Source organism: Oncorhynchus gorbuscha, linkage group LG24, assembly GCF_021184085.1.
Source record: "Oncorhynchus gorbuscha isolate QuinsamMale2020 ecotype Even-year linkage group LG24, OgorEven_v1.0, whole genome shotgun sequence".
Classification (NCBI taxonomy): domain Eukaryota; kingdom Metazoa; phylum Chordata; class Actinopteri; order Salmoniformes; family Salmonidae; genus Oncorhynchus; species Oncorhynchus gorbuscha.
Window position 1 is genome coordinate 25452897 of NC_060196.1, and position 27980 is coordinate 25480876.

Below are 27980 nucleotides of genomic sequence, written 5' to 3' on the forward strand. Positions count from 1 at the left end.
AAAATTACCAGGCAGTAGCGGTGCAGTTAGTTCATATGCCTTGCCACCATGATATGTACAGTTGATGTCAGAAGTTTACATACACGTAGGTTGGAGTCATTAAATCTAATTTATCAAAGTCGGTTAGGACATCTACTTTGTGCATGACACAAGGACTTTTTCCAACAATCGTTTACAGATTATTTCACTGTATCACAATTCCAGTGGGTCAGAAGTTTACATACACTAAGTTGACTGTGCCTTTAAACAGCTTGGAATATTCCATAAAATTATGTCATGGCTTTAGAAGCTTCTGATAGGCTAATTGACATCATTTGAGTCAATTGGAGGTGTACCTGTGTTGGAGGTGTACCTGTGGATGCATTTCAAGGCCTACCTTCAAACTCAATGCCTCTTTGCTTGACATCATGGGAAAAACAAGAAATCAGCCAAGACCTCGGAAAAAATAGTTGGAGACCTCCACAAGTCTGGTTCATCCTTGGGAGCAATTTAACGCCTGAAGGTACCACGTTCATCTGTACAAACAATAGTACGCAAGTGTAAAACACCATGGGACCACGCAGCCATCATACCGCTCAGGAAGGAGATGCGTTCTGTCTCCTAGAGATGAACGTACTTTTGTGCGAAAAGTCCCAGTCCCAGTCCCAGAACAACAGCAAAGGACCTTGTGAAGATGCTGGAGGAAACAGGTACAAAAGTATCTATTTCCACGGTAGAACAAGTCCTATATCGACATAACCTGAAAGGCCGCTCAGCGAGGAAGAAGCCACTGCTCCAAAACCACCATTAAAAAAGCCAGGCTACGGGTTGCAACTGCACATGGGGACAAATGAGAAATGTCCTCTGGTCTGATGAAACAAAAATAGAACTGTTTGGCCATAATGACCATCGTTATGTTTGGAGGAAAAAGGAGAATGCTTGCAAGCCGAAGAACACCATCTCCAGACCTCATTCAGGAAGTTAAAGCTTGGTCGCAAATTGGTCTTCCAAATGAACAATACATTTACATTTAAGTCATTTAGCAGACGCTCTTATCCAGAGCGACTTACAAATTGGTGCATTCACCTTATGACATCCAGTGGAGCAGTCACTTTACAATAGTGCATCTAAAACTTAAGGGGGGGGGGGGTGAGAGGGATTACTTATCCTATCCTAGGTATTCCTTAAAGAGGTGGGGTTTCAGGTGTCTCCGGAAGGTGATGATTGACTCCGCTGTCCTGGCGTCGTGAGGGAGTTTGTTCCACCATTGGGGAGCCAGAGCAGCGAACAGTTTTGACTGGGCTGAGCGGGAGCTGTACTTCCTCAGTGGTAGGGAGGCGAGCAGGCCAGAGGTGGATGAACGCAGTGCCCTTGTTTGGGTGTAGGGCCTGATCAGAGCCTGGAGGTACTGAGGTGCCGTTCCCCTCACAGCTCCGTAGGCAAGCACCATGGTCTTGTAGCGGATGCGAGCTTCAACTGGAAGCCAGTGGAGAGAGCGGAGGAGCGGGGTGACGTGAGAGAACTTGGGAAGGTTGAACACCAGACGGGCTGCGGCCTTCTGGATGAGTTGTAGGGGTTTAATGGCACAGGCAGGGAGCCCAGCCAACAGCGAGTTGCAGTAATCCAGACGGGAGATGACAAGTGCCTGGATTAGGACCTGCGCCGCTTCCTGTGTGAGGCAGGGTCGTACTCTGCGGATGTTGTAGAGCATGAACCTACAGGAACGGGCCACCGCCTTGATGTTGGTTGAGAACGACAGGGTGTTGTCCAGGATCACGCCAAGGTTCTTGGCGCTCTGGGAGGAGGACACAATGGAGTTGTCAACCGTGATGGCGAGATCATGGAACGGGCAGTCCTTCCCCGGGAGGAAGAGCAGCTCCGTCTTGCCGAGGTTCAGCTTGAGGTGGTGATCCGTCATCCACACGGATATGTCTGCCAGACATGCAGAGATGCGATTCGCCACCTGGTCATCAGAAGGGGGAAAGGAGAAGATTAATTGTGTCGTCTGCATAGCAATGATAAGAGAGACCATGTGAGGTTATGACAGAGCCAAGTGACTTGGTGTATAGCGAGAATAGGAGAGGGCCAAGAACAGAGCCCTGGGGGACACCAGTGGTGAGAGCGCGTGGTGAGGAGACAGATTCTCGCCACGCCACCTGGTAGGAGCGACCTGTCAGGTAGGACGCAATCCAAGCGTGGGCCGCGCCGGAGATGCCCAACTCGGAACAATGACCCCAAGCATACTTCCAAAGTTGTGGCAAAATGCTTTAAGGACAACAAAGTCAAGGTTTGAGTGGCCATCACAAAGCCCTGACCTCAATCCAATAGAAGATTTGTTGGCAGAACTGAAAAATCTTGTGCAGGCAAGGAGGCCTACAAACCTGACTCAGTTACACCAGCTCTGTCTGGAGGAATGGGCCAAAATTCACCCAACTTATTGTGGGGAGCTTGTGGAAGGCTACCTGAAGCGTTTTACCCAAGTTAAACAATTTAAAGGCAATGCTAACAAGTACCTATTGAGTGTATGTAAACGTCTGACCCACTGGGAATGTGATGAAAGAATTAAAAGCTGAAATAAATCATTCTTCTATTATTCTGACATTTCACATTCTTAAAATAAAGTGTTCCTAACTGACCTAAGACAGGGAGTTTTTACTAGGATTAAATGTCAGGAATTGTGAAAAACTGAGTTTAATGTATTTGATTAAGGTGTATGTAAACTTTCGACTTCAACTGTAGGCCTAAGGCCGAGACAAAGATGACAGAGGCAGAATAAATTCAACCACACCTGCGTTTCATCACAACACCGGAGAGTAACATCTGTCCTGTGAAGTCCACAAAGCATATTGCATGTAATAACAGTTATATGACCAACTATAGATTTAGAACCATGGAGTGTTAGGCATGTTGCAAAGAAAACAGGTGCTGCCTCCAATATTCCAACGGCATTTCAACTTTAACATTTCATCATTATCAACTCACCTATGCTTAGTATAATACAGTGACAACGAAAAGATACCAAAAAAACAATTTAGTCCAGTCAGTGTAAGCTACATACTTAAGCTGCATCTAGCTACATATTGAACTTCCATCTTCTCAGGCAAGAATAGCCATCAGAATTATCATTATAATCATTGGCCAGTACAGAAAATTAAGTATAACCACAAGTCTAAATCCATATCTCCATCCATGGCTAATTTAGGAAAGGGCCTATTTTGGCTAGCTACCGAGCCACCGGAGGATAACCTCACAATGAAACGCAACAATTCAAGTTCTCTGTCAATGACGTTTGTTTTTTGATGTGATTAGAGAGAAGCCAAATCCAAACTGGCTTCTCATGAAACTTTTTCTTTTGTGCGCCAGGACAATTCACAGTTGAGCTCTCCGAATTAGGCTCAATGCTGATTGGTATTATTATTATTATATATATTTTTTAAACAAGGGAGGCCAAATGCTCGCTGGCTTCCATTATATTCAATGCTACGGGCAGCAACAATATCATACTCTTTTTGACAAGACAGCATCAGATAGATGGGCTACACATACAGAGACAGAAGGGTGTTTCACTCAATCAAATGCTTTCTCCAGTGAGATACATTCAGCCTCTTATGAATTGAAGGAAAATTATGAAACACAGAGAGGAAAAATAAGTATTTTTTTTCCCTTTTTCCTTGGTAGATTTTCTGGGCAAGCCTGGATTCTCTTGGCATCCATGAATACATGCCACTGTAACCAGGTGTCTATGATAGTAAAAAATAAACTGTCCTTTTGCACTTTGCGAAATCTCAGAATAGTATAATTTTATATGATATGTCTTTTTCATTCTTTAAGTTCCATAGGGTTGTCTCACCAGGGAAACATGTTACTAGTTTAGATTAAATGTAGCTGTGGATATTATTGGAATTTTACAAAAATAAATCCAATCATGCAAAACCATAAAAACAGTTTAGAATTGGCAATGAATGGGAAAAATGTAGATGAAAATTACTAGCACTGTGGTCCTTTTTTATGTACTGGGGCATTGTGCAATGTGTTCATTTAACAGAATATGGTTGACTGATAAAACGTTGCCCATACCTGTGTGCCATGTATTGACAGAGTAAATATAACCATCCACTGGAGGTTTCTTATTACTGTAACGATCTGGGTGTAGTGGGTGCGAAGTCAGGCGCAGGAAGCAGAGAGTTCAGGGTAGTGCTATTTAATGCACAAACATAAGCCACCCCACGAAAACACAGGGCGCACACAAAACAAATGCCCCAAACACGGGGACTAAAACAGTCCAGCAAAAACCCACAAACAGGAAACACGTTAACCTCAACCGTGCACACTAGTCACACAAACAATCCAGCACAAAGAGCAGGCGGGCCGGCTGGCTAATATAGCCCAACTAATCACCAAATAAACAACAGGTGTAACCAATAAACAGACAAGGAGGGGGAGGAAAGAATCAATGGCAGCTAGTAGGCTGGTGACGACGACCGCAGAGCGCCACCCGAACTGAAAGTGGAGCCACCTTCAGTAGGAGTCGTGACAATAACTCACCAATTAACATAAAAGCATGTGTGTGAGAATAGATTCAGCTCACCTCTCCTTGTCAATCATTTCTGTTGAAGGAAGTGGATACAGTGATTCATAACTAGGAACGTTAAATAACTTCTGAGACAGGACATCTTGTGCCTGATGCTGTCAAATATGAGGGTCATGGCTGAGAGATATAATAAGGAAAACTTGTGATCGAAAAATATTTACCTGCTTTGTTATGAATAATGAATGAGTATATACTTAACAGTGATACATTTCTCTCCTTCATTCTGAGTGGCCTGAGAGGAGTCTTTTGAAGCTTGGACTGGCAACTGATTAAGTGATGGCTCGGTAAAAACCTACAGCTGGCATTCCCTAGATAAGATGAGGTGGGTGTAATCAAGATAAAGAGAGCCTGAGGGAGTAGAACATAATACTTATTGTGTCTAATTATACTGGTATCTGGAAGACAACACCAGAGGCAGATGACCACAGGATGAACCCAAAGTGGGTTATGGTGCCACCCAATCTATATTGGTGGGGTGGAACCAAGCATTCTTGGTATCAGCTAAATAAAAACTGTGCATTGTCTGTAAAGGCTGCTCAACCGTCAAGTCTGTTGAGTTGACCGGTTTCATTATTGCAATAATTAATCAATATTAAATAAAGTCTGTTGAGTTGACCGGTTTCATTATTGAAATAATTGATAGATATTAAATAAAGATGATTGTTTGAAGAAATGACCAAGTCTCTCTCAGTACAGAATTTCCACTACATTTTTGGCGACGAGGAGTATCTCTGCAACTTCAGCAGAAATTGGGATCTCAGGGTAAACCAGGCTTATTATTGAGCAGTTGGACCCACCTATAACCTGAGAATTAGTGGGTACGGTGGAGACCAGATCTTGGACATAGTACTGAGAGAGGTAGGCTTGGACAATCTACCAATAAGTGATGGAATTATAAAATATAAAAACATAAAAGATCCTATTGAGGGTATGCTCAGAGCGAGGTCTTCCTTAATAGGGCCACAGCTGAGGTAACTAGCAGGACAGAGTTGATTTAGAGTGTTCTTAAGTGAGGTATCCTTGGGCTTAATTGTTAATTAGACAGTTGCGGGCAGATCTGTGGTAATGAGTTGATCACAGTAGGACAGGTGAGGTTAATGTGGAGTGTAGGACAAGAACACGGGTAATCTTGCAAAAGAACTCAGCTTGGTGAAGCTCATTGAAAGAGGAACTAGAGTGCAGGTAACGCCTTGCGAGGGCATCTGGCTTGGTGAAGTTCAAATTATAACATGTATGTAATTGATCAAATGTTTTGTTAAATGAGATAAACAGGTATGCCCTGGGTTACTGTTGTTAGGTGTGTTTTGATATTCCTGACACTCAGAAATACCTGGTAAGAGAGGATGTTTTGGTACTGTGTTACATAGATAGATCGGAGACATGGGTACTCTGTAGGTAGTTTTGTACATTTGGATAGACATAAGAGAATCTATACCATAGTAATCGCAGTAGGCGATTTGTCACACCCTGACCTTAGGGAGCCTTTTTATTTCTCTATTTGGTTAGGTCTGGGTGTGATTTGGGTGGGCATTCTAGTTTTCTATTTCTTTGTTGGCCGGGTATGTGTTATGAATTTTATGAATAATGACTAAACAATGTACACATAATTAGAACTATAACTAATTGAATTATACCCTGTTTTATTATATCTGGTTAATAATGTTAGTTCATAAGAAAGAGGTTATGTAGCATGGACAAGGGGTAATTGGAAATGATAACCAATGTGGAAGAAGGAATGTATGTGTGTGTCTAGAGGTTACGGATTCTCTTACTATGTTTGAACCTACCCGGCTATAACTCTGTGGAGATAGAATAAGACAGCGAGAGCCCCTCCAGGTTTTCCCGTATCTGGGGGGGGGACTGGAACTGTCAGCTAAGTGGTAATAAACTGGTGAGACTTCAGGAGATAAACCAGATATAGTGTGTAATGTATGTTCGCTAGTGGGTTGGAATGGACTTTAGAAGCAGCTTTGTCCTTGTCGGAGAGGAGGGGCTATGACGAAATGTGTGGTATATAAACCAATGTACGTGGTATTATGATCAGCACTCTCGAGAATAAACACTATTGGATCATTTCAATTGACTGGTCTATGTCTATTTTATGCAAATAAGGATCTTACAAATTCTTAGAAACGGACAGTGTTTTAATTTGAATTGGTTAATGAACACATAAGAACTAAATTCATCTAACAGTATGTTTCCCAATCAGAGGCAGCTGTCAATCGTTGACTCTGATTGGGAATCATACTTGGGCAGCCTGTTTTCCACCCTAGTTTGTTGGGATCTTGTTTTCTGTTTAGTTACTGTTGCCTGACAGAACTGTACGTTTTAATTATTTTTAGTGTTTTTTTTGTTAAAATCATGAACACTTTCCAAGCTGCGCCTTGGTCTACTCTTTCTACCACCAACGAGAGCCATTACAGCGATATCCCTGTGTGGATACAACACCCCGTTGTGGGACCACTTAATAGGCAATATTTTGAGAATGGTATTGGTTTCCCTGTTCATATAGACAGGGTTTTGAAATCTAAGAACAGCGCTAACTGGTTTTCCGTGTCTGTTTCATTCCCCTCTGTGTTTTTTGTATGTGTTTTCTGTGACTGTGATACGAGAGTGTGTGAGTATGGAAAAAAGATATGGAAATTTGCATAATAAGATGATTGAAATTTGGATAATGTGTCTTGATATAACGTTATCTTGGTGTTCTGTCCATCACTGCCCATCATAGAACATCTCGGGGTGGTATTGAGTGGGATTTTAGCAGCAAGTCTATAGTTTCTGAAAGGCTAGACTTTGCCGTAGTTTCTGGGAGGATGGAGAACCATGTAGGATCCCATGACTGGGCTAGGCAGTTTCCTGGAAACTTCTGTTTTCTTCTGCTGGGAGAATGTTTGCTGAGCCAATGGATTGGTTGATAGTCTAACAGGCACACCGTGACAGAGAAAACAACTATATTACAGGAACACTACAGACAAGACAGAACTGTCCAATCTGAACAGCCATTCAGTAGTCTGGGTAGAATAAGAACAGAAGAGAACATGAGCAAAATTGAAACAGACAATAGTATATGTGAAATACTTAACATAATAAAGAAATAAGACGATGATGAGATTGGTAACAACATAATATACTTATACCAACCTATTCTGTATATTTCTCAGAAGAATGTATCTTCTTCAGGATTGCTCTGTCTTTGGTCAGCTTCCCCATGAACTCCTGGCAGGGGAGGTTGAAGTTTGTCTTCACAATAAGCATGGCCTTGATGGTAGGAACAGTGAACCTATTTCTTGCTGCTGTCCATATATCATTCATTTGGGAGAACTCTCAACTGGCGCATTACTTCCAGGTAAGCACATATGACAACAGAGGCTAATCTAGACAGGTTAGTGTATGGGATGTCATTCTCTTTGAAGTGGGTAACTGCCGTGCTCCATCTCTGACTAAGCGGTGTCTCAGATGTTTTCCATTCTTCAAGCGATGCCCCCCCTTTAGGAACTCTTGCAGGCCAGAAACATCATCAAACAATGCATCCTCATTGATGGTCACATTGGGGCATATTTCCTGCAGTGTGGCTGCTGCCTTCTGCATCTCTTCACGCTGAGGTTTCCTTTTTAAAAGGAGACAATGTAAATATTTTTGAGAAAGCCCTCTTTAGACATTGCTCCATTTTCCTCTAGCTCTCACAGAAGTCCTCTGACTAAAACTGGAATGAATTTGTCATCACATCTTGCAGTCAATTTTGCCTCAATGTTTCTCAGAATTGCAGCTGACTCCACAGCACAGTGGTCCTGGCCTTCAAGCATCTTGATCGTGTCACTGAATACGGTCAAGTTTCCATGGACAAAGGCCAGTCAAAGTTAAGTCAGTGGATCTTCAAACATTGTTCGCAGGACAACAGGGCATTTGTCTTTAGAAAGAAAAAAGGATTTCAATGGCACATACATTTCGTTGGACAGCCAGCAAACATTGCTATGTCCTAAAATGTAATTGTACTCCTGGACAACAAACTTTCAAAAGCTCTTCGGTCTTTGTACTCTGACAGTGAAAATATCCAAATATATTTGTGAGCAGGTACTCAACATCAAGGGGAATCATAGGACAACCTAAGCCAATTGGCAGGACAACCTAAGCCAATCACCTCCCGATGCAGAGCATTTTAAACTTTGGTATGGATATTGACCCTCCCCCGCCTATTCAGTCTTCCAAAGTTGGTATTTGTTGTCGGTAGAGAAAGCTACGACTTTGTTTTCCAGGTTACATTTTTGGATGACCACCAGGACCTCAGCTGCAATTTCCTCTTCTGTAGCCTGTCAACTATGTGTCTGTCTATCCCTGTTCTCTCCTCTCTGCACAGACCATACAAACGCTCCACACCGCGTGGCCGCTGCCACCCTAATCTGGTGGTCCCAGCGCGCACGACCCACGTGGAGTTCCAGGTCTCCGGTAGCCTCTGGAACTGCCGATCTGCAGCCAACAAGGCAGAGTTCATCTCAGCCTATGCCTCCCTCCAGTCCCTCGACTTCTTGGCACTGACAGAAACATGGATCACCACAGATAACACTGCTACTGCTCTCTCTTCGTCCGCCCACGTGTTCTCGCACACCCCGAGAGCTTCTGGTCAGCGGGGTGGTGGCATCGGGATCCTTATCTCTCCCAAGTGGTCATTCTCTCTTTCTCCCCTTACCCATCTGTCTATCGCCTCCTTTGAATTTCATGCTGTCACAGTTACCAGCCCTTTCAAGCTTATTAACATCCTTATCATTTATCGCCCTCCAGGTCCCCTCGGAGAGTTCATCAATGAGCTTGATGCCTTGATAAGCTCCTTTCCTGAGGACGGCTCACCTCTCACAGTTCTGGGCGACTTTAACCTCCCCACGTCTACCTTTGACTCATTCCTCTCTGCCTCCTTCTTTCCACTCCTCTCCTCTTTTGACCTCACCCTCTCACCCCCCCTACTCACAAGGCAGGCAATACGCTCGACCTCATCTTTACTAGATGCTGTTCTTCCACTAACCTCATTGCAACTCCCCTCCAAGTCTCCGACCACTACCTTGTATCCTTTTCCCTCTCGCTCTCATCCAACACTTCCCACACTGCCCCTACTCGGATGGTATCGCGCCGTCCCAACCTTCACTCTCTCTCCCCCGCTACTCTCTCCTCTTCCATCCTATCATCTCTTCCCTCTGCTCAAACCTTCTCCAACCTATCTCCTGATTCTGCCTCCTCAACCCTCCTCTCCTCCCTTTCTGCATCCTTTGACTCTCTATGTCCCCTATCTTCCAGGCCGGCTCGGTCCTCCCCTCCCGCTCCGTGGCTTGACGACTCATTGCGAGCTCACAGAACAGGGCTCCGGGCAGCCGAGCGGAAATGGAGGAAAACTCTCCTCCCTGCGGACCTGGCATCCTTTCACTCCCTCCTCTCTACATTTTCCTCCTCTGTCTCTGCTGCTAAAGCCACTTTCTACCACTCTAAATTCCAAGCATCTGCCTCTAACCCTAGGAAGCTCTTTGCCACTTTCTCCTCCCTCCTGAATCCTCCCCCCCCCTCCTCCCTCTCTGCAGATGACTTCGTCAACCATTTTGAAAAGGTTGACGACATCCGATCCTTGTTTGCTAAGTCAAACGACACCGCTGGTTCTGCTCACACTGCCCTACCCTGTGCTCTGACCTCTTTCTCCCCTCTCTCTCCAGATGAAATCTCGCGTCTTGTGACGGCCGGCCGCCCAACAACCTGCCCGCTCGACCCTATCCCCTCTCTTCTCCAGACCATTTCCGGAGACCTTCTCCCTTACCTCACCTTGCTCATCAACTTATCCCTGACCGCTGGCTACGTCCCTTCCGTCTTCAAGAGAGCGAGAGTTGCACCCCTTCTGAAAAAACCTACACTCGATCCCTCCGATGTCAACAACTACAGACCAGTATCCCTTCTTTCTTTTCTCTCAAACTCTTGAACGTGCCGTCCTTGGTCAGCTCTCCCGCTATCTCTCTCAGAATGACCTTCTTGATCCAAATCAGTCAGGTTTCAAGACTAGTCATTCAACTGAGACTGCTCTTCTCTGTATCACGGAGGCGCTCCGCACCGCTAAAGCTAACTCTCTCTCCTCTGCTCTCATCCTTCTAGACCTATCGGCTGCCTTCGATACTGTGAACCATCAGATCCTCCTCTCCACCCTCTCCGAGTTGGGCATCTCCGGCGCGGCCCACGCTTGGATTGCGTCCTACCTGACAGGTCGCTCCTACAAGGTGGTGTGGCGAGAATCTGTCTCCTCACCACGCGCTCTCACCACTGGTGTCCCCCAGGGCTCTGTTCTAGGCCCTCTCCTATTCTCGCTATACACCAAGTCACTTGGCTCTGTCATAACCTCACATGGTCTCTCCTATCATTGCTATGCAGACGACACACAATTAATCTTCTCCTTTCCCCCTTCTGATGACCAGGTGGCGAATCGCATCTCTGCATGTCTGGCAGACATATCAGTGTGGATGACGGATCACCACCTCAAGCTGAACTTCGGCAAGACGGAGCTGCTCTTCCTCCCGGGGAAGGACTGCCCGTTCCATGATCTCGCCATCACGGTTGACAACTCCATTGTGTCCTCCTCCCAGAGTGCTAAGAACCTTGGCGTGATCCTGGACAACACCCTGTCGTTCTCAACTAACATCAAGGCGGTGGCCCGTTCCTGTAGGTTCATGCTCTACAACATCCGCAGAGTACGACCCTGCCTCACACAGGAAGCGGCGCAGGTCCTAATCCAGGCACTTGTCATCTCCCGTCTGGATTACTGCAACTCGCTGTTGGCTGGGCTCCCTGCCTGTGCCATTAAACCCCTACAACTCATCCAGAACGCCGCAGCCCGTCTAGTGTTCAACCTTCCCAAGTTCTCTCAGGTCACCCCGCTCCTCCGCTCTCTCCACTGGCTTCCAGTTGAAGCTCGCATCCGCTACAAGACCATGGTGCTTGCCTACGGAGCTGTGAGGGGAACGGCACCTCAGTACCTCCAGGCTCTGATCAGGCCCTACACCCAAATAAGGGCACTGCGTTCATCCACCTCTGGCTTGCTCGCCTCCCTACCACTGAGGAAGTACAGTTCCCGCTCAGCCCAGTCAAAACTGTTCGCTGCTCTGGCTCCCCAATGGTGGAACAAACTCCCTCACGACGCCAGGACAGCGGAGTCAATCACCACCTTCCGGAGACACCTGAAACCCCACCTCTTTAAAGAATACTTAGGATAGGATAAAGTAATCCTTCTCACCCCCCTTCCCCCCCCTTAAAATATTTAGATGCACTATTGTAAAGTGGTTGTTCCACTGGATGTCATAAGGTGAATGCACCAATTTGTAAGTCGCTCTGGATAAGAGCGTCTGCTAAATGACTTAAATGTAAATATCTGTTTCTCCTTTCAATTCAACAAAATCAAGCAGTTTTGTTTCCACAGATGTGTTGCCACCATATATCTTACAATATCTGACTACTATTGGCAGCAGCTTTACATGTCCATGATTGGACACATCAATGGACAGGGACACAAAATCAACCTGGTCTAGGTCCTGCGTTAACAAAGTAGTTGCCCATGATACTAACACGTTACTCACTATGGCTTCACATTTGTCCTAGCACATGTAAACTTCGGCTCATAAAGCTTTCATGTCAGTTGTGCTGTGCAGCCCATAGATCTGTAACTATGATTGTGTCACATAGTGTGGTATCTTGGGAAGGCTCTACCTTCTTGAAGAATGTGGTGACAGAGGGCATACCAACACGGGCAATCAAAGAGGCTTTATGCTTTTTTGTCTGTTGATGTTCTAACACTGCCGTTCTTCCCCCGCTGCCAATTGAAAAAGAGGATTTACAAAGGGTGCAGTGAACCATTCTATCGTCTTGACCTGAGCGTATAAATGGAAATTCTCTCATGTTGTCATTAAAATGGCATTTCTGTTTCTTGGAAAGAGCCATTGTACCTCCTCTGTCTGCTCTTCTTCACATTCCTTGTGTCACTCTTCTAACTCTCTTAACTTTTTCTTCTCCTCCAATCTTTCTCCTCTTTTCTTCAATCGTCTGGCTCTTTTGAGGTTTTTGGATTGAAGTTTACACACCTTGAGTGATATGTAGGGATGTATTGAGTGATATATGAAGTAGTGTATTGTTGCGTTGTTTGTTCTGTTTTGCTTTGACACAAATTTCTACAGGATGACCGGGATAATTTCCTGATTTTATGACTCTGCGATTAGGTTGACAGTGTGATGAGGGGAGTTTGGAAAAATTGTTTCAATGGTATGTGTTGTTGTTCTTTCTTTACTTTTATTTTAGAAATTTGTATTAATAACATTGCTCAATATTAGTAATAATTTGTCATATAGTCAATGCTTGTCTGTATTTCCTGATTCAGAAGTGAACTAAACTGTTGTTCTTATCTGTCCTTTCTCGAGATTATGGAGAGATGGCTACAGTTCGTATCTAAATGCATCCAAGGGTTATTTGACCAAACGGTGTGGACCTCAAAACACCTGAAGAAATGGCGTTCACTACAGCCTTGTCCTGCACCACTTCTATCGAGAGACCTGAGTCCGAGCCAGCAACCAGTGTACAGCATCCAGTTGAAGCTATCGACATCCTTTTCTCTCATGCCTTTTCAATCAGGTGTACAACAGAAGTCCACGTGGAGTGAGAATGGAGAGGGATGCGTTCCAAAACATCTCATGCTGCTGGTGTACTGGTTGGCAAATGGACATAGTAGGAGTTGAGTTGGGGCTCAGGTGAGACATTGAAAATGGGACATTGTCATGGGCCATACACTTTGAACTGTGAAGCTATCTGAAGAAAAATTAAGAAATGCCAGAAGATTACCGGGAAAGGGAGGGGGTTGGTCAACAGTGCCCATAATTGATTTAGACTGAAATTGTTAGTTGGGGTATCAGTTTGATTGAGGTTTACACACTGCTACATTTATAGTAATTGTAGGCTAAGAATGCATTGAGATACTGATCTGTATTTATAACCCTGATGAGATAGTTAATTGGGTTAATTACAAGGTGAATATATTGTATGTTAATATAAATGTACATTCGCCCAGTGCTGATGTGTGTTAAGTTGAGGGTATTAATTTTGAGGGATAGAACCAATGTGAATCACTGAGCAATGTCATTCTAAATTTTGGTAGGATAATTAGTTTGGTTTTAATTATGATTTGGAAGCTGAATGATTTTTAAGACTGACTGATTCATTTGAGTAAGTTTTAGTATGTTAATCGGATTGTTTTGATTGTTGTTATGCTAATGATGACATGGGTAAAGAAGCTGTGTACTATCAATCAATCAAATTTATTCATAAAGCCCTTTACATCAGCTGATGTCACAAAGTGCTGAACAGAAACCCAGCCTAAAACAGCAAGCAATACAGATGTAGATGCACGGTGGCTTGGAAAAACTCCCTAGAAAGGCCAAAACCTAGGAAGAAACCTAGAGAGGAACCAGGCTCTGAGGGGTGGCCAGTCCTCTTCTGGCTGTGCCGGGTGGAGATTATAACAGAACATGGCCAAGATGTTCAAATGTTCATAGATGACCAGCAGGGTCAGATAATAATAACCAAGGTGGATGTAGAGGGTGCAACAAGTCAGCACCTCAGTAGTAAATGTAAGTTGGCTTTTCATAGCCAATTATTCAGAGTTAGAGACAGCAGGTGCGGAAGAGAGAGAGTCCAAAACAGCAGGTCCGGGACAAGGTAGCACGTCCAGTGAACAGGTCAGTGTTCCATAGCCGCAGACAGAACAGTTGAGACTGGAGCAGCAGCACGGGCCAGGTAGTCCTGAGGCATGGTCCTAGGGCTCAGGTTCCACCGAGAGAAGAGAAAGAGAGCGAAAAAGAGAAAGAGAGAGACTTAGAGGGAGCATACTTAAATTCACACAGGACACCGGATTTAAACATGAGAAATACTCAAAATAACAGACTGACCCTAGCCCCCCGACACAAACTATTGCAGCATAAATACTGGAGGCTGAGACAGGAGGGGTCGTTGAGACTATTCTCAGCATGCCTTGGTGAATAGAGAGGGAGAACTCCGGTCCTGAGAGTGAAACTGATCCTAATCTATTTGATTTATATCCATTGCCAAATTGCAATTTTTGATGGTAATAATAATACTCAGGAACTATGACAGTCCATAGGCGTTGCCTTATACATAGTGGGATCATGATGCTTGTCCTGGTTCATGTTCATTAGGCACTAAACAGAAGAAGTGTTACTTAAACAGGGAGTCTACCTGTATTTGTCCAACAAGATGTGCTCATTTTAGTATTTACAGATGGTGCTATGGGGATGGAAATGGTTATTTCTACCATGCTGACCAATGGGGGTATGCTCAGTGTCGACATGATTTTTTTTTTGTACTGATGTAAAATGTACTCTGATTTAGATGGCTGAGAATTTCTTAAATTATAGTTTAATGTTCATACCAACACTGTTGCGTTGTCCGGTTTCATTATTGCAATAATGAATCGATATTAAATAAAGATCATGGTTTGAAGAAATGACCAAGTCTCTCTCAGTACTGAATTTCCACGACAAACTCCACTGAGTAGTAAATATAGGCATGATGTCCTCTAGTTGATGCTATCATAAAGGTCATTCATTATATTCTAACTATGATATGATTATTGCACTATTCTAGTGTAATGGCTTCAATATCTTAGCAAGAACAGAAAAGCTATTATTGACCAACTATCCTGAAAATTACATTCATCAACCCCGATGCTACGGATTAGGACACCAACGTGTACAAGAAATCCTGCTACAACCTCCACAGAGCAATCAAACAGGAAAAATTACAATATAGGACAAGGTGGAATCCTATTACACTGGCTCCAACGCTCAACACATGTGGCAGGGGCAACAATACATTACAGTAGACCTAGCCGTTCTCATCACTGTGCCTCTACTAGATGAAGTCAATGCAATTGATGTACGCTTCGACAAAAACACCGAGCAGTGCACGAGGGGCCCCGCTATTATTTTGGAATATTTTTTATTCTGAACAGGCTTCCTTCATTTCACTCTGTCATTTAGCTTAGTATTGTGGAGTAAATACCATGTTGTTGATCCATCCTCAGTTTTCTCTTATCACAGCCATTAAACTCTGTAACTGTTTTAAAGTCCCCATTGACATCTTTGCGAAATCTCAAATGAGTTAGAAAAGACATCTGTTGCTTTGTAGTGACTGGGTGTATTGCTACACCATTCAAAGTGTAATTAATAACTTTACCATGCTCAAAGTTGTATTCAATGTCTGCTGTTTTTTTTATACCCATCTACCAATAGGTGCCCTTGTTTGCGAGGTATTGGAAAACCTCCCTGGTCTTTGTGGTTGAATCTTTGTTTGAAATTCACTGCTCGACTGAGAGACCTTACAGATAATTGTATGGGTGGGGTACAGAGATGAGGTAGTCATTCAAAAAATCATTTTAAACACTATTATTGTCCACAGAGTAAGTTCATGCAACTGATTATGTGACCTCTTATTAAGAATCTATAGGATCGGTGTCCCTATACCGGAACGGTTGTTGCTAACGTGTGTAATGTGACTAGGATAGTGTTGTAAGTAACAGCAAACTTTCCAGGACATAGTGTCACGACTTCTGCCGAAGTTGGTCCCTCTTTTTGTTCTGCAGGTGTTCGGAGGTCGACGTTACCGGTTTTCTAGCCGCCACCGATCCATGTTTCATTTTCCATTTGTTTTGTCTTCATTGTACACACCTGGTTTCCATTCCCATAATTAATTGTTCATTATTTAACCTTCTGTTTCCACCATGGTTTTGTGCGTGTTTATTGACTGTAAGTTGGTCTCATTTGTGAGCTTGAGTATTTTCCTTCGTGGAATATTTGTTGTTATGAGTAAAGTTACGTTTATTACTCATCTCTGTGTCCTGCGCCTGACTCCACTTTACCTGCTACACCTAGATGCCTTACAGATAGACATGTCTTATATGGGCAGAACGCTTACGTTCTTGTTAATCTAACTTCACTGTCCAATTTACAGTAGCTATTACAGTAAACAAGTACCATGCTATTGTTTGAGGGGAGTGCACAACAACAAAACACTTATCACGGCAACTGGTTTGATACATTCATCTCTGAAGGTAAATAATGTACTTACATTCAGTAATCTTGCTCTGATTTGCCATCCTGAGGGCCCAATAGCTAAAATTGAATATACACTGCTCAAAAAAATAAAGGGAACACTAAAATAACACATCCTAGATCTGAATGAATGAATGTGCTGACAACAAAATCACACAAAAATTATCAAATGTATCAACCCATGGAGGTCTGGATTTGGAGTCACACTCAAAATTAAAGTGGAAAACCACACTACAGGCTGATCCAACTTTGATGTAATGTCCTTAAAACAAGTCAAAATGAGGCTCAGTAGTGTGTGTGGCCTCCACGTGCCTGTATGACCTCCCTACAATGCCTGGGCATGATCCTGATGAGGTGGCGGATGGTCTCCTGAGAGATCCCTCCCAGATCTGGACTAAAGCATCCGCCAACTTCTGGACAGTCTGTGGTGCAACGTGGCATTGGTGGATGGAGCGAGACATGATGTCCCAGATGTGCTCAATTTGATTCACGTCTGGGGAACGGGCGGGCCAGTCCATAGCATCAATGCCTTCCTCTTGCAGGAACTGCTGACACACTCCAGCCACATGAGGTCTAGCATTGTCTTGCATTAGGAGGAACCCAGGACCAACCGCACCAGCATATGGTCTGACAAGGGGTCTGAGGATCTCATCTTGGTACCTAATGGCAGTCAGGCTACCTCTGGCGAGCACATGGAGGGCTGTGCGGCCCCCCGAAGAAATGCCACCCCACACCATGACTGACCCGCCGCCAAACCGGTCATGCTGGAGGATGTTGCAGGCAGCAGAACATTCTCCACTGCATCTCCAGACTCTGTCACATCTGTAACGTGCTCAGTGTGAACCTGCTTTCATCTATGAAGAGCACAGGGCACCAGTGGCGAATTTGCCAATCTTGGTGTTCTCTGGCAAATGCCTAACGTCCTGTACGGTGTTGGGCTGTAAGCACAACCCCCACCTGTGGACGTCGTGCCCTCATACCACCCTCATGGAGTCTGTTTCTGACCGTTTGAGCAGACACATGCACATTTGTGGCCTGCTGGAGGTCATTTTGCAGGGCTCTGGCAGTGCTCCTCCTTGCACAAAGGCGGAGGTAGCGGGCCTGCTGATTGGTTGTTGCCCTCCTATGGCCTCCTCCACATCTCCTGATGTACTGACCTGTCTCCCGGTAGCGCCTCCATGCTCTGGACACTATGCTGACAGACATAGCAAACCTTCTTGCCACAGCTCGCATTGATGTTCCATCCTGGATGAGCTGCACTACCTGTGCCACTTGTGTGGGTTGTAGACTCCGTCTCATGCTACCACTAGAGTGAAAGCACCACCAGCATTCAAAAGTGACCAAACATCAGCCAGGAAGCATAGGAACTGAGAAGTGGTCTGTGGTCCCCACCTGCAGAACCACTCCTTTATTGGGGATGTCTTGCTAATTGCCTATAATTTCCACCTGTTGTCTATTCCATTTGCACAACAGCATGTGAAATTTATTGTCAATCAGTGTTGCTTCCTAAGTGGACAGTTTGATTTCACAGAAGTGTGATTGACTTGGAGTTACATTGCGTTGTTTAAGTGTTCCCTTTATTTTTTTGAGCAGTGTAGTTTTGTTTGATAAAATCTATTTTTATATTCAAATATAGAAACATGACATACTTATGACATGCCTGCTGCATGTGTGCAGAAGGGCATGAGACAAAGGAATGTGTAGCATTGGGGAAAGTAGTGATTTGTGTTAATTGTCGGGGTATCCATGGGGCTGGGGATCTGGGGCTGGGGGCTGGGGAAATGTCCGGTGAGGGGGCCTCCCGGGTGGCGCAGTGGCCATCAGAGACTCTGGGTTCGCGCCCAGGCTCTGTCGTAACCTGCCGCGACCGGGAGGTCCGTGGGGCGACGCCCAATTGGCCTAGCGTCGTCCGGGTTAGGGAGGGCTTGGCCGGTAGGGATGTCCTTGTCTCATCGCGCACCAGCGACTCCTGCGGTGGGCCGGGCGCAGTGTGTGCTAACCAAGGTTGCCAGGTGCACGGTGGGTTGGATGCGCGCTGTGTTAAGAAGCAGTGCAGCTTGGTTGGGTTGTGTATCAGAGGACGCATGACTTTCAACCTTCGTCTCTCCCGAGCCCACGAGGTACTGAGTTGTAGTGATGAGACAAGATAGTAGCTACTAAAACAATTGGATACCACGAAATTGGGGAGAAAAAGGGGTCAAAGAAAAAAAGGAAAAAAAAGAAAAAAAGAAATGTCCGGTGAGAGAGACGCATGTTGAGGTTTCCAGGGTTAGAGTAGTGCAGAAGTTGTCATATGTTGAGGCAGTGAAGAAAGTAGAGGAAGATGGGTCAAGGTGGAGGGATCCTGAGAGGAGTGGTATGAGCAGTAGATCTGTACCAGAACAGAGGGATAGGCCAACAAGTGATATATGTTTCAGTATGATTGGATTTTTTGCATTTATAGTAACGGTTATCAACTGTATCAATCAATCAATCGAATGTATTCATAATGCCCTTTTTACATCAGCCGATGTCACAAAGTGCTGTACAGAAACCCAGCCTAAAACCCCAAACAGCAAGCAATGCAGATGTAGAAGCACAGTGAGTTGTATTGCAGGGATGGAACGTAAAGTCGTAGAATATTCAGGTTGTGGTGGTGCGGCAGCGAGGTATTTGGGTGTGCGAGACATCAGAAGAGTTTCAGGGTGTGTTAAGTGGTGGTGTCCCATCCATCCAGGTTATTGGCCTGAGGTAGGACTAAATAGATTTTCATAGTGGGGTAGTAGGGTGGTGTTAAGGAATGAATGAAGAAGCAATGTGAAGGTTAAGTGCTGTAATTGGTGGTGTTGGGGATTTATTTGGTTTAGAATTTTATTTTCATGGTAGTACATAGTTGGTCTGATCATGATTGATCGACATTCCAGCACAGTAGGTGGCGGAATGCACTTTAAACGTTGGTTTGTGGACCCCCATGATACCACAGAAGAAGAAGGCGGTGATGAAAAGAGGAGACCATGTTGAATTAGCGTTTTGTATGGAGTGAATTTAATCTAACAGTGACATAAGTTATTGATCTGCCGCAAACATTTATGATATATAACATCAAAGTGAGAGAAAGGTGAGTACTTCGTGGTGTTCTATTCAATTTGTATTATACAGATTTGATAAAGTTGACGTTAGCTTGTCAGCTAAGATAATATCGCCAGCTAACATTCAAAGACATGGAAAACGACAGCCCAATGCACAAGCCATCCAAGTTAACTCATCTGACTAGCTAGTTTATAATAACCCCTTTCATCAGTGATGTAACGATACCTAGATGGCTTACTAAATTACTATTTAAATTATTCAGATAGCTTAACTTACTAGCCGACTTGCATGTTTATGTCAAAGCTATGTGGCTAACGTCATAGCTAGCAATATAAGTTAACTGGCTAACTAAATACCTTCCTCTCAAGTTGGCCAGATAAATGGCCTTTTGTAGCGTGAAATCGCTATTAGTCAGGTTTGAATTACTTTTTGCAGTTGGCACAATTGAGATAAGTTGGCTAACAACTGACTGGTAACATTAGCTGTCTTTAAAAAAAAAAACTTTATTTGGCCGAAAAGGACATCCCTGTTGTTCGTTAATGTTAGCTAGCAAGCAAACGTGTTTGTTTTCCATACATTTGCAATTCACTTTAATTTAAGTTCAGATGCTTCTAGCTGACGTTAGCTAATTTCTTCCAAGTAACTTCAAAGTTCGCAGGTGATTACGGCTATAAAGTAGTCCCACGTTGTTGACGACATAGCCTAACGTTACTCTCCTGTTGTCTGGGCTCATACTGCTTGTAGTAGAGGCAACTCCTATGTGCTCATGCAGTACACCAATGGGTTGGAGTACACTACAGACTGATCCACCAAGCCAACACTAGAAAAGCAATTTTACCGTGTGCCTGCTTGCCAAATACATTTTTGATATGATGTAGTTGGGGATTTGAATAGAACATTTGTGCATCTATTCTACATTGTATGATGCTGTTTTCAAGCTAGTCTAGGGCTTATATAGTATTCACTCTGAATTTACTTCTAAAATCAAATTCTCCTTCCTGTCAGGTGGAACAGGTTTGAGTTGCTGAATACACCACCACTCACACACACAGCTACACACGTTGACAGAAGAGTTGAGAGACTCACCTGGAACAGAGGGGACAGACCGAAAGGAGCCCAAGGGGAACTTAAAGCTGCGTTGCTTTTGGACTACAGTTACCCTTGTTTGATTGTCAACATCAGGAAACTACTTTAACACGTGGATGGACATATACAGACAGAGTGGAAAACAAATGTTGAACAATAAGGACATCATTATTTTGATGAAATATTTGTACAAAGGACATCGATGTTGAGCAATTCAAATGGACTTGACACAAAAAAAGGAAATAAAAATATGTAAATCTACGTTTCAACAAAGATTATATTACAGATGCTATTCCCCCCCGCTTCAAATAGCAGTTCTATTGCAGGAATTAAACTATTTGATTCTTGTTCACATATAATGTTCTATATTGTGTGCAGGTGCAGTATATTTATGCATTTGAATGCATATATCTCTTCATTTGGGAGAGCTCTTGTATAAATACTATTTTTTTTTCATACGGCAGTAAACTCTGTTGAAGGGGACCGAACTGCGCGTACATATATATGTAAAAACGACAGACTTCTGTTGTAAAAGCTTTGGACAAAAAAACAAGATTATATTTGTTAATGCTTTATTAGACTCATTTACTTTTGAAGAGTCTTTTTAAGGGGGCAAAACTGAAAATATTAATATTTTGAGAATAAAAGTGGAAATGGCAGCTGCCAGAACAGAGAACCTTGGTCCTGTCGTCATGGGACTGAACAAGCAGAACGGGCAGCTTAGGAGGCCGCCTAAACCGGCTTCTCCCCAATCAGGACCCCTCGTCCTGGGCTCTCTGTCAGACGAGGCCACAGGTGCATCCCAGAAAGCGGGTGCTGCCCAGGAGGGAACTGGGATTAGGTACACATTTCTCTCACACCCCTGTTTCACCCAGTGACTGAAACAATTGTGTTCTGCTCATAGTTTATTATACCTTTATACCAGGTTTTTAGAAGTGATGAACCAGTAGATTTTGTTTTAGAAATCAGTAGTGCAGGTGTTCTTTTAATTGCTCTCTTCTGCTCTGTCAGGTTTGGAGATGACTGGAAAAAGAGCCTACAGCTCCCTCCCAAAGACACCAGGGTCAGAACCTCTGTAAGTCATGGTACAATGCAGCATGCTTTTTCACTAGCTCATGGATTTTCCCGGTATCATTTTAGTCAAGTCTGTTACTTCTGTTGTCTAACCTCTTTCTTGCTGTGTCCCAGGATGTAACCTCCACTAAGGGAAATGAGTTTGAGGACTACTGTCTGAAACGGGAGCTCCTGATGGGCATCTTTGAGATGGGCTGGGAGAAGCCCTCCCCTATCCAGGTACGACTCACTGGGAGTCTCTGCCCAAAGATGACCTGTTTGAAACTGGGGGATTCCCTTGCTGTAAATTGGCTCCTGATTCTGATGCCTATAACCTATAAAGATGCTCCAGAACTTTTGTATAATTTCAGCAGGTAGTTTTGAAAGTGGTGCTCGAGCGTGTGTACTAGGTCATCCAATTATGTACTATGTCATCCATTTCATGTGATGTATTACCTCCCACAAAAATGTGTACAATATGTTGCAAATTTGTTTTGCTTAAGATCCCGGACTGCATCTTGAGTTATAACTGAAGTCTTTGGACTTAGCTTTTGTAGTTTGTCATAGTTAGATATTTTTTTATAAAATTCCATTAAACCAGAGTTTGTCACTTTCAGGAGGAGAGCATTCCCATAGCCCTGTCAGGACGAGACATCCTGGCCAGAGCCAAGAATGGAACAGGAAAGAGTGGGGCCTACCTCATCCCCATGCTGGAGAGAATAGACCTGAAGAAGGACTATATACAGGGTGAGTCAAGGCTCTTCACGTTACTCTTTCCCTCCTTTTATACTCAACTTGTCTACTACAACAATAGTCTTATGTCATTCACAGTGCTTTATTAAAGTGTTATAGACTACTGAAAAGGTATTCAAGTTATGTTATGAACTTTTATTTGGGTCCAATTCACCACATGAGTAAGTGGAAACTCAAAACACATAAGCTAAATAGCTAACTTAAATATAATAGCCACTGGTAGTAGCCTTATTAAGCTTAACAGTACATTTTAATGTCCTAAAAATAACTTTGCAGTTGTAGCCTACTACCCAATCAGGCCCATGCTCTCGTAATGGCCAATGCGGATTTCGCACACTCCATATCCCAAAGCTTTATAAAATAGTTGCTATAGAGCTAAAAATTAAGAGTTGAGAAATGAAACGTATACCTACAGAAATCGGAGAACCTCTCTTCAACTGTGACAAGTATATTTTCCTGCAATTGTAGTTTTAAATGTTATACAATCAAAATGTATTTTTTTCCCCTAGAGCAAAGTGGGAGAGGTAGGGAGAGTGGGTTGATCATCACAGCAGCGGGCCCCAGGGAAACAGGCAGAGGGTCAGGGCAGACACTTACTTTCATTACAGGAATCATGAGCATAATGCACTTACTGCTTGACCAAATCATGTTTGAGTGAGGTGACCATGTAGAATGGGCAGCTCTCACTGACAAATAAAACATTTAAAGTAACTGTCCAGTGAAAATCTTACTTTAGAAGTTCGTATTCTGTTAAGTCATACCCATATGTTGTTGACTCTTCCTATACTCATATTTGTGGCCAAAGCATACATTGGAGAGAGAAAAATACTTTTGAGGAGTTTTTAAAAACATTGTTTTTATTTAAGACTTTTTCAAAAATGCTTGCTATTTCTTCATGGAGTATAATGGCTCCCAAGTGGCTCACCGTTCTAAGACACTGCATCTCAGTGCAGACGCTGGTTCGATTCCAGGCTTTATCACAACTGGCCATGACTGGGAGTACCATAGGGTGGCGCACAATTGGCCCAGCGTCGTCCGGGGTAGGCCGTCATTGTAAATCAGAATTTGTTCTTAACTGACTTGCCTAGTTAAACAAAATAAATAAATGTCATACTCCTGAGGCGGATGAGCTGGCCAATCAGCGGGACACTTGTATTAATACCTTATGACTGGTATGTGCCCACACCATTCTGTTGGGGTATGCCCAACCATTCCAACACAGAAAATATCATTTTTAGCATACCTAATTACCATTGTAAGTAATTCTAGGTCATAATTCAATTAAATATGGGAGCACTGAACACAATGTTCCTTCAAAAGAATTTCAGCATTGAGCAAATTTCATGTCTGCTGAGCGCAAACTTTAACATTGCGGAAATTCTGTTCAACTTCAGCACGTGTTTACTGTGAACATTGAGGCTGTACCTGCTTTGTTAGTTTTAACTGTGGCCGAGTAGACTACTTTGTGTTTTTGATCATAATCTAGGCCTACCAGGGTGGCCTACCATCAAAAACAATGGAGAAAATGCATCCCATAACATTTTAACATGGAAATAACGGTTCTATCATTCAGCCTATATTAGCAGCAAATCTGTGCTGTTCAATGTTGACCTACATTCCATGAGACTTTTGGGGGAAAAACATGCAGTGCTTGACATTAACCTGTTTATCCACTTGTCCTTCAGACAAGGAGGTGACTGAAAATGTTGTTTGATGCAGGGAACCACTTTACAAAATAAAACACATTATTATTCCCATACCATTATCACAGAGAATCAGACAAATTATGTTACCCTCTGCCTATTGGCTACATAGCCTATTCAAGCCTGTCTGAAAATACAGCACTGCCCCTTTAAGTCAACTCTTTACCTGACTTGCTTTTCAAAGATGTCTAGAAATTTACATATTTTGTGCTCTAGTAGGAAGCCATCACTCTACTATCGCTGACTACAAATTATCTATAACTGGGCTAATAACTCACTAACTAGAAAATAATATGAACAAAATGTGTACATCTCAAAACAAGCGCATCTATTCACGACTGCTCATGCTGTAAACAGTTCAAGGTAAATGGCGGAGATCCATATATGGTAATAGTCTATTTGCATATAGGCCTAGTGCAGCTCTGATTGGTTATACCGCACCAGTCTGTGTAGAGTACGGGCTGAGTCTGTCAATGCAATAAAATCGTACTCCGATGCGTCCTGCCTACATCATGTCTTGCCTAGTTAGTTTTGCATGTTTGATATTGCATAGTTCATTTTGTTTCGGTATGTTGAGTGTTAATGGGGAAAACTCTGCACAGTTGAGTGAAGTTCAATATGGTGCTTAGAGGGAACCTTGACTGGACAGTTTAGCTCACACAGTCAAGTCAAAGGGTTGCAAAATGTGACTAAATGGTCACTGTTTGGAGCCATACTCCTACTACTCTGTCAAATCACATTTGTCTTACACTTGTCCTATCTATACCTCTCCCCCTCTCCCAAGCCATTGTGATGGTGCCCACTCGTGAGCTGGCCCTGCAGGTTAGCCAGATCAGTATCCAGATCAGTAAGCACCTGGGCGGCGTGAAGGTCATGGCCACCACGGGCGGCACCAACCTGCGAGATGACATCATGCGCCTGGACGAGACTGGTAATTACCCAACAGCAGAATCACATTCCGTTACTAAATACCAACAATGGAACCTTGTGATAAATACAGTGCATTTGGAAAGTATTCAGACCCCATCTACACACAGTACTCCACAATGACAAAGCCAAAATAGGTTTTTAAACATTTTTACATGTGTGTATTCTACCTTTCAAAAGTTTGAGGTCACTTAGAAATGTCCTTGTTTTTGGAAGATAAGCTAATTTTTTTTGTCCATTTAAAATAACATCAAATTGATCAGAAGTACAGTGTAGACACTGTTAATGTTGTAAATGACTAATGGAAAGTCTGATTTTTAACGGAATGTCCTCTCAATGTCAACTGTGTTACATTTACATTTAAGTCATTTAGCAGACGCTATTGATTTTCAGCAAACTTAACATGTGTAAATATTTGTATGAACATAAGATTCAACAACTGAGACATAAACTGAACAAGTTCCACAAACATGTGACTAACATAAATGGAATAATGTGTCCCTGTATAAAGGGGGGGTTCAAAAATAACAGTCAGTATCTGGTGTGGCCACCAGCTGCATTAAGTATTGCAGTGCATCTCTTCATGGACTGGACCAGATTTGCCAGATCTTGCTGTGAGATGTTACCCCACTCTTCCACCAAAGCACCTGCAAGTTCCCGAACATTTCTGCAGGGTGATGCAATGCAGGATGATGCAATGACAACAAGCTCAGTCCACTGATGCTGTGACACATGATGGACTAATCCAAGTTTATAATTTTAAAAGGCTAATTGATTATTAGAAAACCCTTTTGCAATTATGTTCGCACAGCTGAAAACTGTTGTTCTGATTTAAATAAGTAATAAACTGGCCTTCTTTAGACTAGTTTAGTATCTGGAGCATCAGCATTTGTGGGTTCGATTACAGGCTCAAAATGGCCAGAAACAAGTAAGTAACTTTCTTTCTTATTATATAAACTTATTTTTCTACTGTATTATTGACTGTATGTTTGTTTTACTCCGTGTGTAACTCTGTTGTATGTGTTGAACTGCTTTGCTTTATCTTGGCCAGGTCATAATTGTAAATGAGAACTTGTTCTCAACTTGCCTACCCGGTGAAATAAAATAAATAATGGGACAATGTAGATATTCCATAAAAAATCTGCTGTTTCCAGCTACAATAGTCCTTTACAACATTAATGTCTACACTGTATTTCTGATCAATTTGCTGTTATTTTAATGGACAGACTATTTGCTTTTCTTTCAAAAACAAGGACATTTCTGAGTTACCCTAAACTTTTAAGCAGTTTTTGTAAGATAAGTGTTCAGACCCTTTGCTATGAGGTGAAATATTGAGCTCAGGTGCATCCTATTTCCATTGATCATCCTTGATGTTTCTATCACTTGATTGGAGTCCACCAGTGGTAAAATAATTTCATTGTACATGATTTGGAAAGGCACACACCTGTCTATAAGGTCCCACAGTTGACCGTGCACGTCAGCAAAAACCTATCCATGAGTTCGAAGGACTTATCCGTGAAGCTCCGAGACAGGATTGTGTCGAGGCACACATATGGGGAAGGGTACCAAAACATTTCAGCAGCATTTAAGGTCGCCAAGAACAGTGGCCTCCATCATTCATAAAAAATGGAAGAAGTTTGGAACCACCAAGGCCCGGCCAAACTGAGCAATTGGTGAAGGGCCTTTGTCAGGGAGGTGACCATGAACCCGATGGTCACTGAAGATTGAAACCAAGATGGAACTCTTTGGCCTGGTTACCAAGTGTCTCATTTGGAGAACTGGCACCATCCCTATGGTGAAGCATGGTGGTGGCAGCATCATGCTGTGGGGATGTTATTCAGCGGCAGGAACTGGGACTAGTCAGGATCGAGGGAATGATGAATGGAGCATAGTACAGAGATCCTTGCTGAAAAGCTACTCCAGAGCACTCAGGGCCTCGGACTAGGGCGAAGGTTCACCTTCCAACAGGACAACGGCACAAAGCCAAGACAACGCACGAGTGGCTTCGGGACAATGTCCTTGAGTGGCCCAGCCAGAGTCCGGACTTGAAACAGATCGAACATTTCTGGAGAGACCTGAAAATAGCTGTGCAGCGACATTCCTTTTCCAACCTGCCACAGCTTGAGAGGATTTGCAGAGAAGAATGGGAGAAATTCCCCAAATACAAGTGTGCTGAGCTTGTAGCATCATTGTCTGAATACTTATGTAAATGATTAATTTCATCTTTTTTATTTTTTTATGTATACATTTGCAAACATTTCTACACCTGTTTTTGCTTTGTCATTATGGGATATAGTGTGGAGGTTGCAAGCTGAAGAACACCATCCCAACCGAAGCACAGTGGTGGCAGCATCATGTTGTGGGAGTGCTTTGTTGCAGGAGGGACTGGTGCACTTCACAAAATAGATGGCATCATGAGGAGGAAAAATTGTGGATATAATGAAGCAACGTCTCAAGACATCAGTCAGGAAGTTAAAGCTTGGTCGCAAATGGGTCTTCCAAATGGATAATGACCCCAAGCATACTTCCAAAGTTGTGGCAAAATGGCTTAAGGACAACAAAGTCAAGGAATTGGAGTGGCCATCACAAAGCCCTGACCTAAATCCCATAGAGAATTTGTGGGCAGAACTGAAACAGTGTGTGTGAGCAAGGAGGCCTACAACCCTGATTAAGTTACACTTGCTCTGTCAG

General features: G+C 43.3%; 1 protein-coding gene across 2 annotated transcripts in view; it reads left to right on the top strand.

The window, feature by feature from the left end:
- The first annotated feature begins 19644 nt into the window (after positions 1–19644).
- Positions 19645–27980, top strand: part of LOC124012626 (probable ATP-dependent RNA helicase ddx6) — a 41188-nt gene continuing 32852 nt past the window's right edge. For both annotated transcript variants that reach the window (XM_046326461.1, XM_046326460.1), the window contains exons 1-6: positions 19645–19795; positions 20773–21694; positions 21865–21928; positions 22042–22146; positions 22524–22653; positions 25147–25293. In XM_046326461.1, the coding sequence (XP_046182417.1) occupies positions 21507–21694; positions 21865–21928; positions 22042–22146; positions 22524–22653; positions 25147–25293 (634 nt within the window). In that variant the 5' untranslated portion in view covers positions 19645–19795; positions 20773–21506. The remainder of the gene's footprint in view (positions 19796–20772; positions 21695–21864; positions 21929–22041; positions 22147–22523; positions 22654–25146; positions 25294–27980) is intronic.